General features: G+C 17.9%; 3 protein-coding genes across 3 annotated transcripts; 2 read left to right on the forward strand and 1 right to left on the reverse strand.

Annotated features, from left to right (window-relative positions):
- Window positions 1-551: 551 nt before the first annotated feature.
- Window positions 552-4,943, forward strand: PGSY75_0714300 (putative palmitoyltransferase; the record flags this gene model as incomplete). The annotated part of the gene is made up of 5 exons (XM_018784987.1): window positions 552-667; window positions 806-884; window positions 1,044-1,160; window positions 1,327-1,526; window positions 1,697-4,943. The coding sequence occupies 5 exons, from the start codon at window positions 552-554 to the stop codon at window positions 4,941-4,943; spliced, it is 3,759 nt and encodes a 1,252-aa protein (XP_018642488.1).
- A 623-nt stretch (window positions 4,944-5,566) lies between these two features.
- PGSY75_0714400 (putative calmodulin) lies at window positions 5,567-6,689 on the reverse strand (the record flags this gene model as incomplete). Its single annotated transcript, XM_018784988.1, has 3 exons — window positions 5,567-5,647; window positions 5,818-6,409; window positions 6,583-6,689. The coding sequence occupies 3 exons, from the start codon at window positions 6,687-6,689 to the stop codon at window positions 5,567-5,569; spliced, it is 780 nt and encodes a 259-aa protein (XP_018642489.1).
- A 1,482-nt stretch (window positions 6,690-8,171) lies between these two features.
- Window positions 8,172-9,365, forward strand: PGSY75_0714500 (putative transcription elongation factor s-II; the record flags this gene model as incomplete). The annotated part of the gene is made up of 1 exon (XM_018784989.1): window positions 8,172-9,365. One exon carries the CDS (start codon window positions 8,172-8,174, stop codon window positions 9,363-9,365), a length of 1,194 nt encoding a protein of 397 aa, XP_018642490.1.
- Between the last annotated feature and the right edge of the window lie 1,283 nt (window positions 9,366-10,648).

Below are 10,648 nucleotides of genomic sequence, written 5' to 3' on the forward strand. Positions count from 1 at the left end.
AAATATATTTTATTTATTTATATACATAGGAATATAATATTATATTTTATATGTATTACATATATATTTTTAATAATTTTCAATTATATGTCATCCATAATAAATGAGACCTTTTTAAATATATATATTTATATACTTTATATTTATTTATTATTATTTTCTAAAAAGAAAAATTTTACAGATAATTATTTTGTTCACTTTATTTATTTTTTTTTGTTTTTTTTTTTTTTTTTTTTTTCTAATTAAATAAATATAATTATATATTAATAATTTTGTAATATCCTTCTTATTATATTTTCTTGGAATAATAACTATATAGTAACTCTTGTTCATATTTTACTATTGATCTACACTATTATTATAATATATATAAGGATATATATTGTTTTTTAATCTTTTAAAGAAGAACAGTATTTTATATCCTTTTTCTTTTTTACAAAAAGAGCAGAAGAAAAGATAGAAGACTTTTTTTGTTTTTCCTTCTTTTTTTTTTATTTTTTTTTTTAAGTAATTTTGTATTTTTAAGAAAAATGATATTGAAATATTAAGAAATGAAAATATTTAAAAGGAAGAAAACGATAGAAGGAAGAACAAATTTTGATAAGGTTCATAATGTACAAATATATGGAGAAAATCAAATACATTGTAATGGGTCCTTGATATCAGGGTAAGGATTATTAATAAAATAAATATATATATATATATATATATATATATATATGTATATATGTATGTATATATTTATTTATTTATTTATATTTGTTATGGTCACAATGTTTTATCATTTTTTTTTTTTATTTTTTAGACCCGCCTTTTTAACAGTGGTATCATCCTTTCTTATGATATTCATCCCTGTAGCTATTTTTCATATCTTTACATCAACGGTAAAAATAAATATATATAAATATATATATATATATATATTTATTTATTTATTTATATGCTTTTTATAAATGTGTCCTTTTAAATTTAAAAGGATATAATCATAACAAGTTATGAAAATTTTCATATATATATTATTTTTATTTTTTTTCTTATTTTAGTGGTTATTTGAAAAAGAAATATATTATGTTTCTATTGTCAACTTATTTTTTTTTATCCTAACTATATACACATTTTTGAGAACAAGTTTTATGGATCCTGGTATAATACCAAGACAAGTAAGTTAAAGTTGAAATGGGAGTATAAATATGTGCATGTATAATAATTGTACATATTGATATGTCATATGTAAATATAAATAAATAAATATATATATATATATATATAAATATATATATATATATATATATATATATGTTGTATTAATTTTATATATTTTTTTAGAAATCTGTGTTGAATTTGTACGATGTAATTGTGGAACAATATAGAGAAACACAGCCACCCAGACAAAAGGAGCTATTGATAAATGGGAATTTTTATAAGTTAAAATATTGTTATACATGTAATATATATAGAGGTATAAGGACTGTTCATTGTTCCATTTGTGATAATTGTGTTGAAAAATTTGATCACCATTGCCCATGGTAAGTAAAATAAAATTAAAGGAAACATATAAATGAATATATAAATGAATATATATATATATATATATAATATATATTACTGTTTATACCCTTTTTTATTTAATTTTATTTTTTATTTAATTTTATTTTTTATTTAATTTTATTTTTTATTTTTTATATTTTATTTGTAGGGTTGGGAATTGTATTGGTGCACGAAATTACAAATATTTTGTTTATTTCGTTTTTAATTTATATGTTTTGATATGCATTACATTAAGTGCTAGTATTTATAAATTAGTTGTGTGTGTAAATTTGTTATCAAAGGAAGGATATAATTCAGAAAAGATTTTTATACACATATGGAGATTTGCTTCTGATAGTATAATATTAATTATATATACTATTTTAACATTATGGTTTGTTGTAGGTTTATTATGTTATCATATATATACTATTGTAACAAATCAAACAACATACGAACAAATAAAAACTTTTTATCAAAATGATAATCCATTTAATATTGGAGTATTAAATAATATTAAAGAAATATTATTTACCAAAACTAGACCATCTTATATAAATTTTGTGAACCCTAAATTACAAATTATTGATGAAAATTCTTATCATAATATTTTATTATTAAGTGATAAGGGAGTTTCTATATGTGAAGGGAATGATACGGATGATAATAACTCATTTTATAATATTAGTAATGAAATAAATTATAAAAAGAAAACTTTTAAGAAACCAATTAAATTAATTAATACACATGATTTTATGTCAAAGGATTATCGTCTAAATTTATTTGATAATAAAATTAAACATAATAAATCTAATCATATGAAAAAAAATAAAAATAAAATTAATAAAAAAAAAAAAGATCTTAACGAAAAAAAAAAAAAAAAAGATATTAATGAAAAAAAGAAAAAAGATATTAATGAAAAATATAATAATACATCTAATAAAGCAATAGGAAAATCAACTCATTATCTTAAAATAGATAAAAATTTTAGCTATTCAAAAATTAAATTACCAAAGGTAAGAAAAGATAGTGATAGTGAAAATGTAATATGTGATATTGAGGAAACAAATCTGGTACCTTTAAAGAGGGTTATTCATTTGAATGAAAATTTAGGATTACCCATGTTTATGAAGGATCTAAGTAGGAATGAAAATATTAATAGAAGTGGAAGTAAAAGTAAAGATAAAAGTAAAAGTATAGGTGAAAAAGAAAATATAGGTAAAGAGGAAAGTTATTGTAATATACATAGCAAGAATAAATCATATTATATACATAACAATGATAATAATAAAGATAAGAATAATATTTATAATAATATGTATCATGATAATTATTATAATGATCATATGTATAATTGTAATAACTCTACCTTTACTACAAAAACAAATGAACCATCTATAGATATGAACAATGAAAGCATAGGAAGTTATATAATGGAAAACGAAATAAATCATGATCTCTGTGATTTTAGGGTTCACGATCTTATGGGTATTCATCAAAAACGAATGAAAGATAATAATTATATTATTGTTATAAAAAATTGGAAAGAAGAAAATGAAAATTATAAAAATAAAATTAAAAAAAATAATAACACTTATAATGATAGTGATGATAATAAGGATGGTAATAATAAGAGGGATCATATTCATAATAATAATATTCATAATAATGAATATAATAGTTATGATAATAATCCTAGTTATAATTATTATATTAATCATAATGATGAAAATGGATATAAAAAACATAATGTAGAAAAAACTAACCAATCTGGTAATATTCATCAAAACAAAAATATTATGACTTATGGTTATAATAAAATAAAATGTTTTAATAAAATTATTCATGCACATAATAAAATTAAACACTCATTTTTTTATAATAAAAAAGGGTTTTCCTTTATTCAAAATTTAAAAAATAAAAAGGAGACATATTATGTTGTCAAATATTCAAATGAAAGGGATGAACAAATCAATGAAGAAGCAATATTAAAAAAAAATAAAAAGGATAAAATGAGAAACGATGAAATGTTACAAGGAAAAGATATAAAAGATGATCAAGAAGAAATATATTATTATAATGAAGAAAAATATAATAATGATGAAAAGAAATATTATAATGATGAAAAGAAATATTATAATGATGAAAAGAAATATTATAATGACGAAGTAAAATATCATAATGATGAAGAGAAATATATAAATCACGAAGTAAAACATCATAATGATGATGATCATTATTATGAAAATATTGAAAATATTCATAAATTAAAATATCTAAATAAATTTTTATACGATGAAAATAAAAATGAACTTAAAAAATATAAACAGAATAATATATATTGTAAAAACATTTTTACTAAAAATTTTTTTTGTGAATGTATGGATGAATGTTGTTGTAACGGTGGTTATGAAAATGAGTTAAAAAAAGAATGCATTTATAATAAGTCGTCACTTAGTGATAATACTAGTATGGATTCTCACGTTATGAAGGTGAAAAGGAAAAAGAAAAGTAATTATAAGGAGAAAACAAAAAAAATAAACGATGATGATAATCATAATGATGGTGATAAGGGATTGAAAAATGATACTAGTAAAAAAAATAAAAAAGAAAAACAAACAAATAGACATACTGAAACTCAGAACAATAAAGAACTTAATCAACATGTTCAAATTATTCCTGATGATGAGTATATCCAATATATTAAATATATTGATGATATGAAAAAGAAAGATAGTTCTTTGTCTCATCCTAATGATGTAATTATTAATATATATAGGAATAAATACGATGAAAGGAAAAAGAAAAAAAAAATTAAGTTTATTTTAAATATAAGTAGAAAAAAAAAAAAAAAAAAATTATCAAGCAATAATAATATTTACCATAATAGTTTTAATAATAATAGTAATAATAATTTGTTAAAAAAAAAAGAAGAAAGAAGGAAACGAAAATATAAAAAGCTTTATAGAATTTCGCAACTACTAAAAAGAAGAAAAAAGAAAAGTGAATTTTATAACCTTAGTAAATTATATTATTTGGATAGTAGAAAATTGTATAAATGGAAATATAAAAATCATTTATTAAGACAAAAAATTAAATTATTATCTAAATCAAATGAAAATATACATTTGTGTTATAATAACAAAGATTATTCAAATTATGAAAATTATAATTTTAGTAATGATAATATCTTAAACAAGAAAAATGATATTAATATATTTAATAAAAAATTGAAATATCTATCCAAATATGATAAAATGAAGTTAATCAATTATTTAATTTATAAACATAAACAAGATAAAATGCGTTCAGATTTAAAAAAGAAAAGCACAGCATCCAAAATTTTTTATTTCTTTACATCCTTTGCTCTAATAATTAATTGTATACATATACCACCTAATAATGATAATGACTGATTTTATTGTATTATCATTTGTTTATTTTCTAAACGTTTATATAAAATCTTCATTTTTTTCATACACATTTGTTATATAAATTGAATATATTTAAGTATATATTATATACCTTGATTAAATGTTTATTATAAATTTTTTTTTTTTTTTTTTTGTTTAATTTACATAAAAAAATGAGTATATTTTTTTATATAATCATTTTATTATATATATATATATATATATATATATATATATATATATGTATAAATAATGTGTCATTTTGTTAATTCCTCATTTTATAAATATATTCCGCTGTTTTATTTGTTTTTATTTTTATAAAAGGCATGCCTTATAATTTTTTAAAAACTGTGCATTAAAAAAAAAAAAAAAAAAAAAGATGAAATAAATGAATTTCAAATTATAACGTTTATTTTATTAAATATATAGAACTTTATAAAGATTTGTTCTTTTTTTTGTTTTTTTTTTATTATTTAGTCTTTAAATAAATAAAACGATGGTAAACAATATATATATATATATATATGTGTGTGTGTCTTATTATAATACAATGTGTATATTATTATAACATATTGGGTAGTATATTTTTCAATATATAATTCTTCCATGTATAATATTAAATTTTATTATATATTAGAATCTTTGTTTATTAACTCATTTATTAAGTCTTCATAAATTATATAATCTGTCTTATAAACTTTATCAAGCTATAATATATACACAAGTAGGAAATAATATGATAAAAAAAATATTATAAGTTATAAATGGATAAGTGGAGATATTGAGAATTATGAATTATTTAAAATATAAAAAATAGGTATATACATATATATATATATATATATATACATATATATTTCTTATATTTTCTTTTTACCGTTTTAATCCACTCGAAGAATTCATCAAATTCTGCATTTGTTAAAGGCTCACCTAAATACTGCAAAATAAATCTTAATCTTTTTATGGATATAGTTCCATTTCCTTTTTCGTCAAATATTTCAAAAGCATTCAATACATTAACAGGTTTTGTTTCCTTAATAATATCTGGTATTTGTATGATTCGAAAATATTCCTTAATAGTAAATATATTTTTATTTTCTTCTTCTTGTTTTCTTAATTGTTCTTTTTGTTTTTCTATTTCCATAAAATTATCATAATTCTTTAAATTACTCAATAATTTTGATATATTATTATTATCATCCTCATTATTATTATTATTATTTTGTTCTTTTATCTGATATTTTTCTTTTTCATTATTATCTATATTATTGAGAGAAGAATTTTCTTCCTGCTCACGATTTACATTTTCATTATCTTGTCTTTTTGGATTTTGATCCTGTTGATCTTTTTCATCTTGTTCATCTTTTTTTCTATATACTGTTTTATTTTCTATTATCTTTTCTTTTATTTTTTGAACTTCTTTTAAGGATAAGTTATAACCACTACATCGTAATAAAGACCCTAATAAACTTGGGAATTATGTATATGAATGAATTAATCAAAAATCATAACGAACTAGAAAAGAATTATATAACAAATAAAGTAGATATTATATATATATATATATATATATGTGTATACATATTTATATTTATATGTCCCTATGTAAATATATATTTTTTTTTTCTTTCACATATTGTACTCAAATTTTAATAATCCTTTTTTTTTTTTATCTAAATATTTAAAAGCCTTTACAGTTTTCTTTATTTGATATTCTGTTAATTGAAATTCTTCACCTTCATATTCCATTCGTTATAATTGGAATTACAATATGTTTAATTATGTGTATAATATATAAAAAAATAAAAGAGAATAGGAGACATTTAAGGTACTAATTAAACATATGCAAGTGACTTATAAATGATAGGAAAGGAACATGTCCAAAGTTATAAACAAACAATTAAATAAATGAATGAATGGATATAGGAATATGTAAAAACATACATATATTTATACATACACATATATATATATATATATATATATATATAATATTTACGCATCGCTTGATTAAAATAACAATTTCATTTTCATAATTTTCAATAACATTTAAAGGAGTTCATTTTATTCCTTTATAATTTAACGAATAGTTTCAGATAAGTAAATATGATATAAAACCTTTTATGGAGAATAACATTTAAAAAAAAAAAAAAATTATTTAACCTATATATGAATATTTATTTAATTACATTTCCCATTTTTATCATTTTATATAAAGAGTTATATAATATACTATATACATAGACAAATTATTATATAGCTATAAAAAAATAGCAATCCATAATATTTTATTATTATTTTTTTTTTTTCCTGAGAATTCTTTTTTATATTTAACATACAATATTTAATTATTTACTCATCTAAGATTTATAACTACGTTTAAATACAAATATCATAGGAAAAAAAAAAAAAAAAAAATTTAATAAAACAAATAAAATCAATAAATAAATATTATCTATATATAATAATATATATATATGATATATTTAAAAAAAAAAAAAAAAAAATGAAAAATTTTAATATATACCTAAAAATTTCATATGTTTATAATATATATTATATATTAATAAATATTATGCTCATTAATATGATATTAAATATAAATTATATATGTTTTATACAAAATTAGTTTATTTATATAATACCTTCATAATATTATACTACATAAATATTATATATATTTATATAATATATATTTATATTTATATAAAAAAGAAAAAAAAAAAAAATCACACTTTGGAAATATATATAATATATATAACTTTAAAAGGATTTTTTTTTTTTTTTTTTTTTTTTTTCTTGGTAAGGGGAAAAATTACTAATGGTATTGATTCTTTATAATTCTTAATTATGTTTTAAAATTATTTCTTAGTATAATTAAAAATATATATATATATATATATAAACATATTATATATATATATTTTTTTTTTGACAACTTTTACATAATAATAATAAAAGTTTGCTTAGACAAATAAGATATAAGATTTGGAACAAATTAGAAAATAATATAAAAAGAAAATCAAAGAATCAAAAGGGATAATAAAAACAAAAAAAAATAAAATAACACCAAGGGTAATTTTTTTTTTTTTTTTTTTTGAAGAAACAAAATATATATTTTTATATTTAATTGTAACTGGTAAATTTAATGATCTTAAAAATAGATAGCTTATTTTTTTTTTCACTTTGCTATACCTATAAGCTAATATTTATTTTATAATAATAAAAAAGATGAGTGAAAGCGAAAATAAAAATGTGGAAAAAATTCAAAAGATTCAAGAGTTATTAAAGGATAAAGAAATATTATTATCAAGTATTATAGAGGAGGAAAAGAAGATAGATGAAGATATTATAAATGAGGTGGTAGAAAATTTAAATTTATTAAAAGATGTTGAAATAAATAAAGATATTTTAAAAATAACAAAAATAGGTATAACAGTTAATAAGCTTACCAAAATAAATAATGAACATGTGCAAAATATATCAAAAGATCTTGTTGAGAAGTGGAAGAATATTGCTAAGATGGAAAAAATGTCTTCTCTAAAAAATTGTGAAATGATGAAAAAAAGGAAATCAGAAAAAATAGAAACAGCAAATGATAAGATAAATAATAATAACAATAATAATAATGACAATAATAACAATAATAATGATGACAACAATAATAATAACAATAACAATGATGACAATAATAATTGTCATAGTAATAATAATTTGTGTGAAGGAGAAGCAGAGTTTAAAAAAGCTAGATTAAATGAAAATGATTTACATAAAGTTAACTCAACAGAAAGTAATAATGTACCTGATTATAATATAAAAGATAATTTTAATAAAATAAAAAAAAATGATATAAAAATAATCAATGAATGGAATTATGACGGAAAATTTCATAACGATATGCATAGAGATAAAGCTAAACAATTTTTATTCAAAGCTTTTATTGTTGGTTCTTCTGATAATTTATTATATTTTATTGAAAAAAAAAAATTGAATGATATAATTTATAATATCGAATATGAACTATATAAAGCGTATATAGAAAAAAAAAACTCACAAAAAGAATATAATATGCAATTAAAATCTATAAAATTTAATTTAAGTGATAAAAAAAATCCAAATTTTAATGAAAAAGTTTATTCAGAATTTATTTCGTGTAAAGCTTTAGCTACTATGAATTCTCAAGATATGGCTAGTGATGAAAAAAAAAACGAGAGAAAAAAATGCTTACAAGAAAGTTTATTAGCTTGTCAATCCGATTGGGATGTAAAAAATATACTCTTGAAAAAATCCAGAAAAGGAGAATTCCAATGTTTTAAATGTAAGGGTTATGATACTATCTATCATCAACTACAAACAAGAAGTAGTGACGAACCTATGACAACCTTTGTTACATGTTTGAAGTGTAATAATAGATGGAAATTTTAAACAAACAAATAGTATGTATATATATATATATATATATATATATGTATTATAAAATAATATTAAAAAAAAAAAAAAAAAAAGAGTACATTGAGATGTTTGAATATTTATCAATATCCAACTGGTCACGTGTGATTATAAATGTAATGAATTTTTAGCATAAGTATTAAAATATAATAAGTAATGGTTGATTGTCTATATATTTCAAAAGTGAATATTTATGTGTATGAATAGTAAAGAATTGTATATGCCAAGGGAATTTTATGTCTTTTATATTAAATAAGCATTGAATGTATATATGTATGTATGTATGTATTTATTTATTTATGTATGTATGTATGTATGTATGTATTTGTTTATTTATTTATTTGTTTATGTATGTATGTATTTATTTATGTATTTTTAATTTTTAATTTTTAATTTTTTATTATTAATTATTAATTTTTTATTATTATTTTTTAATTTTTTTTTCATCTTTTGTCTTGATATATATTTTTTTGTTTAACATATATTTGTTTAGTTTATACATTTTCATGTATACTTATTTTTTCAATATCTTTATAATCATATGTTATATTACATTATATATTAAATATATATTTATGTTAAAAGTATGAATCCTTAATAGAAGAAGCCCCTTACATTAAGAAGAAGCCGCATTTCTATCTCACCATGTTGTTATATTAAATATTCAGTTAACCTTCAAAATTTTATTGAATAATAAGAACAATATAAAATTCCTTTTTTTTTTGTACATTTGACGAATAAAAATGTACAAATTTATACACTTATTCATTTTATCACCTTTTCATTCAGTTTTATATTATATATATATAATTATTTATTTATTTATTTTTTCCACTTTGAACATTCAATATTTTATTAAATTAACCCTTTTAATCCAATTTTTTTTCAATACATATATATGAAATATATATATATTTATACATATTCATATATTTTCAAAAATTAAATATACAAATACAATATATATAATATTATATATATATATATATATATTATTTTTGATGAATAATTTATTATATATAACATCATAAAATAAAAATATAATTTTTTTTTCTGTTTTGGTTTTTTAATATTTTATCTTATACCACTCTCTGTTTTTATATGTGCAATTATTTATATATATTAATATATTTTGTATAGATAATATAATATATGCATATATTTTTTTCTTTTTCTTTTCTTTTTTTTTTATTAAGAACGGATTATATTTCATATTTAATAATTTTATTTATGTTTTATAAAATAAACATTTTTTTTTT

Source organism: Plasmodium gaboni, chromosome 7, assembly GCF_001602025.1.
Source record: "Plasmodium gaboni strain SY75 chromosome 7, whole genome shotgun sequence".
Taxonomy (NCBI): domain Eukaryota; phylum Apicomplexa; class Aconoidasida; order Haemosporida; family Plasmodiidae; genus Plasmodium; species Plasmodium gaboni.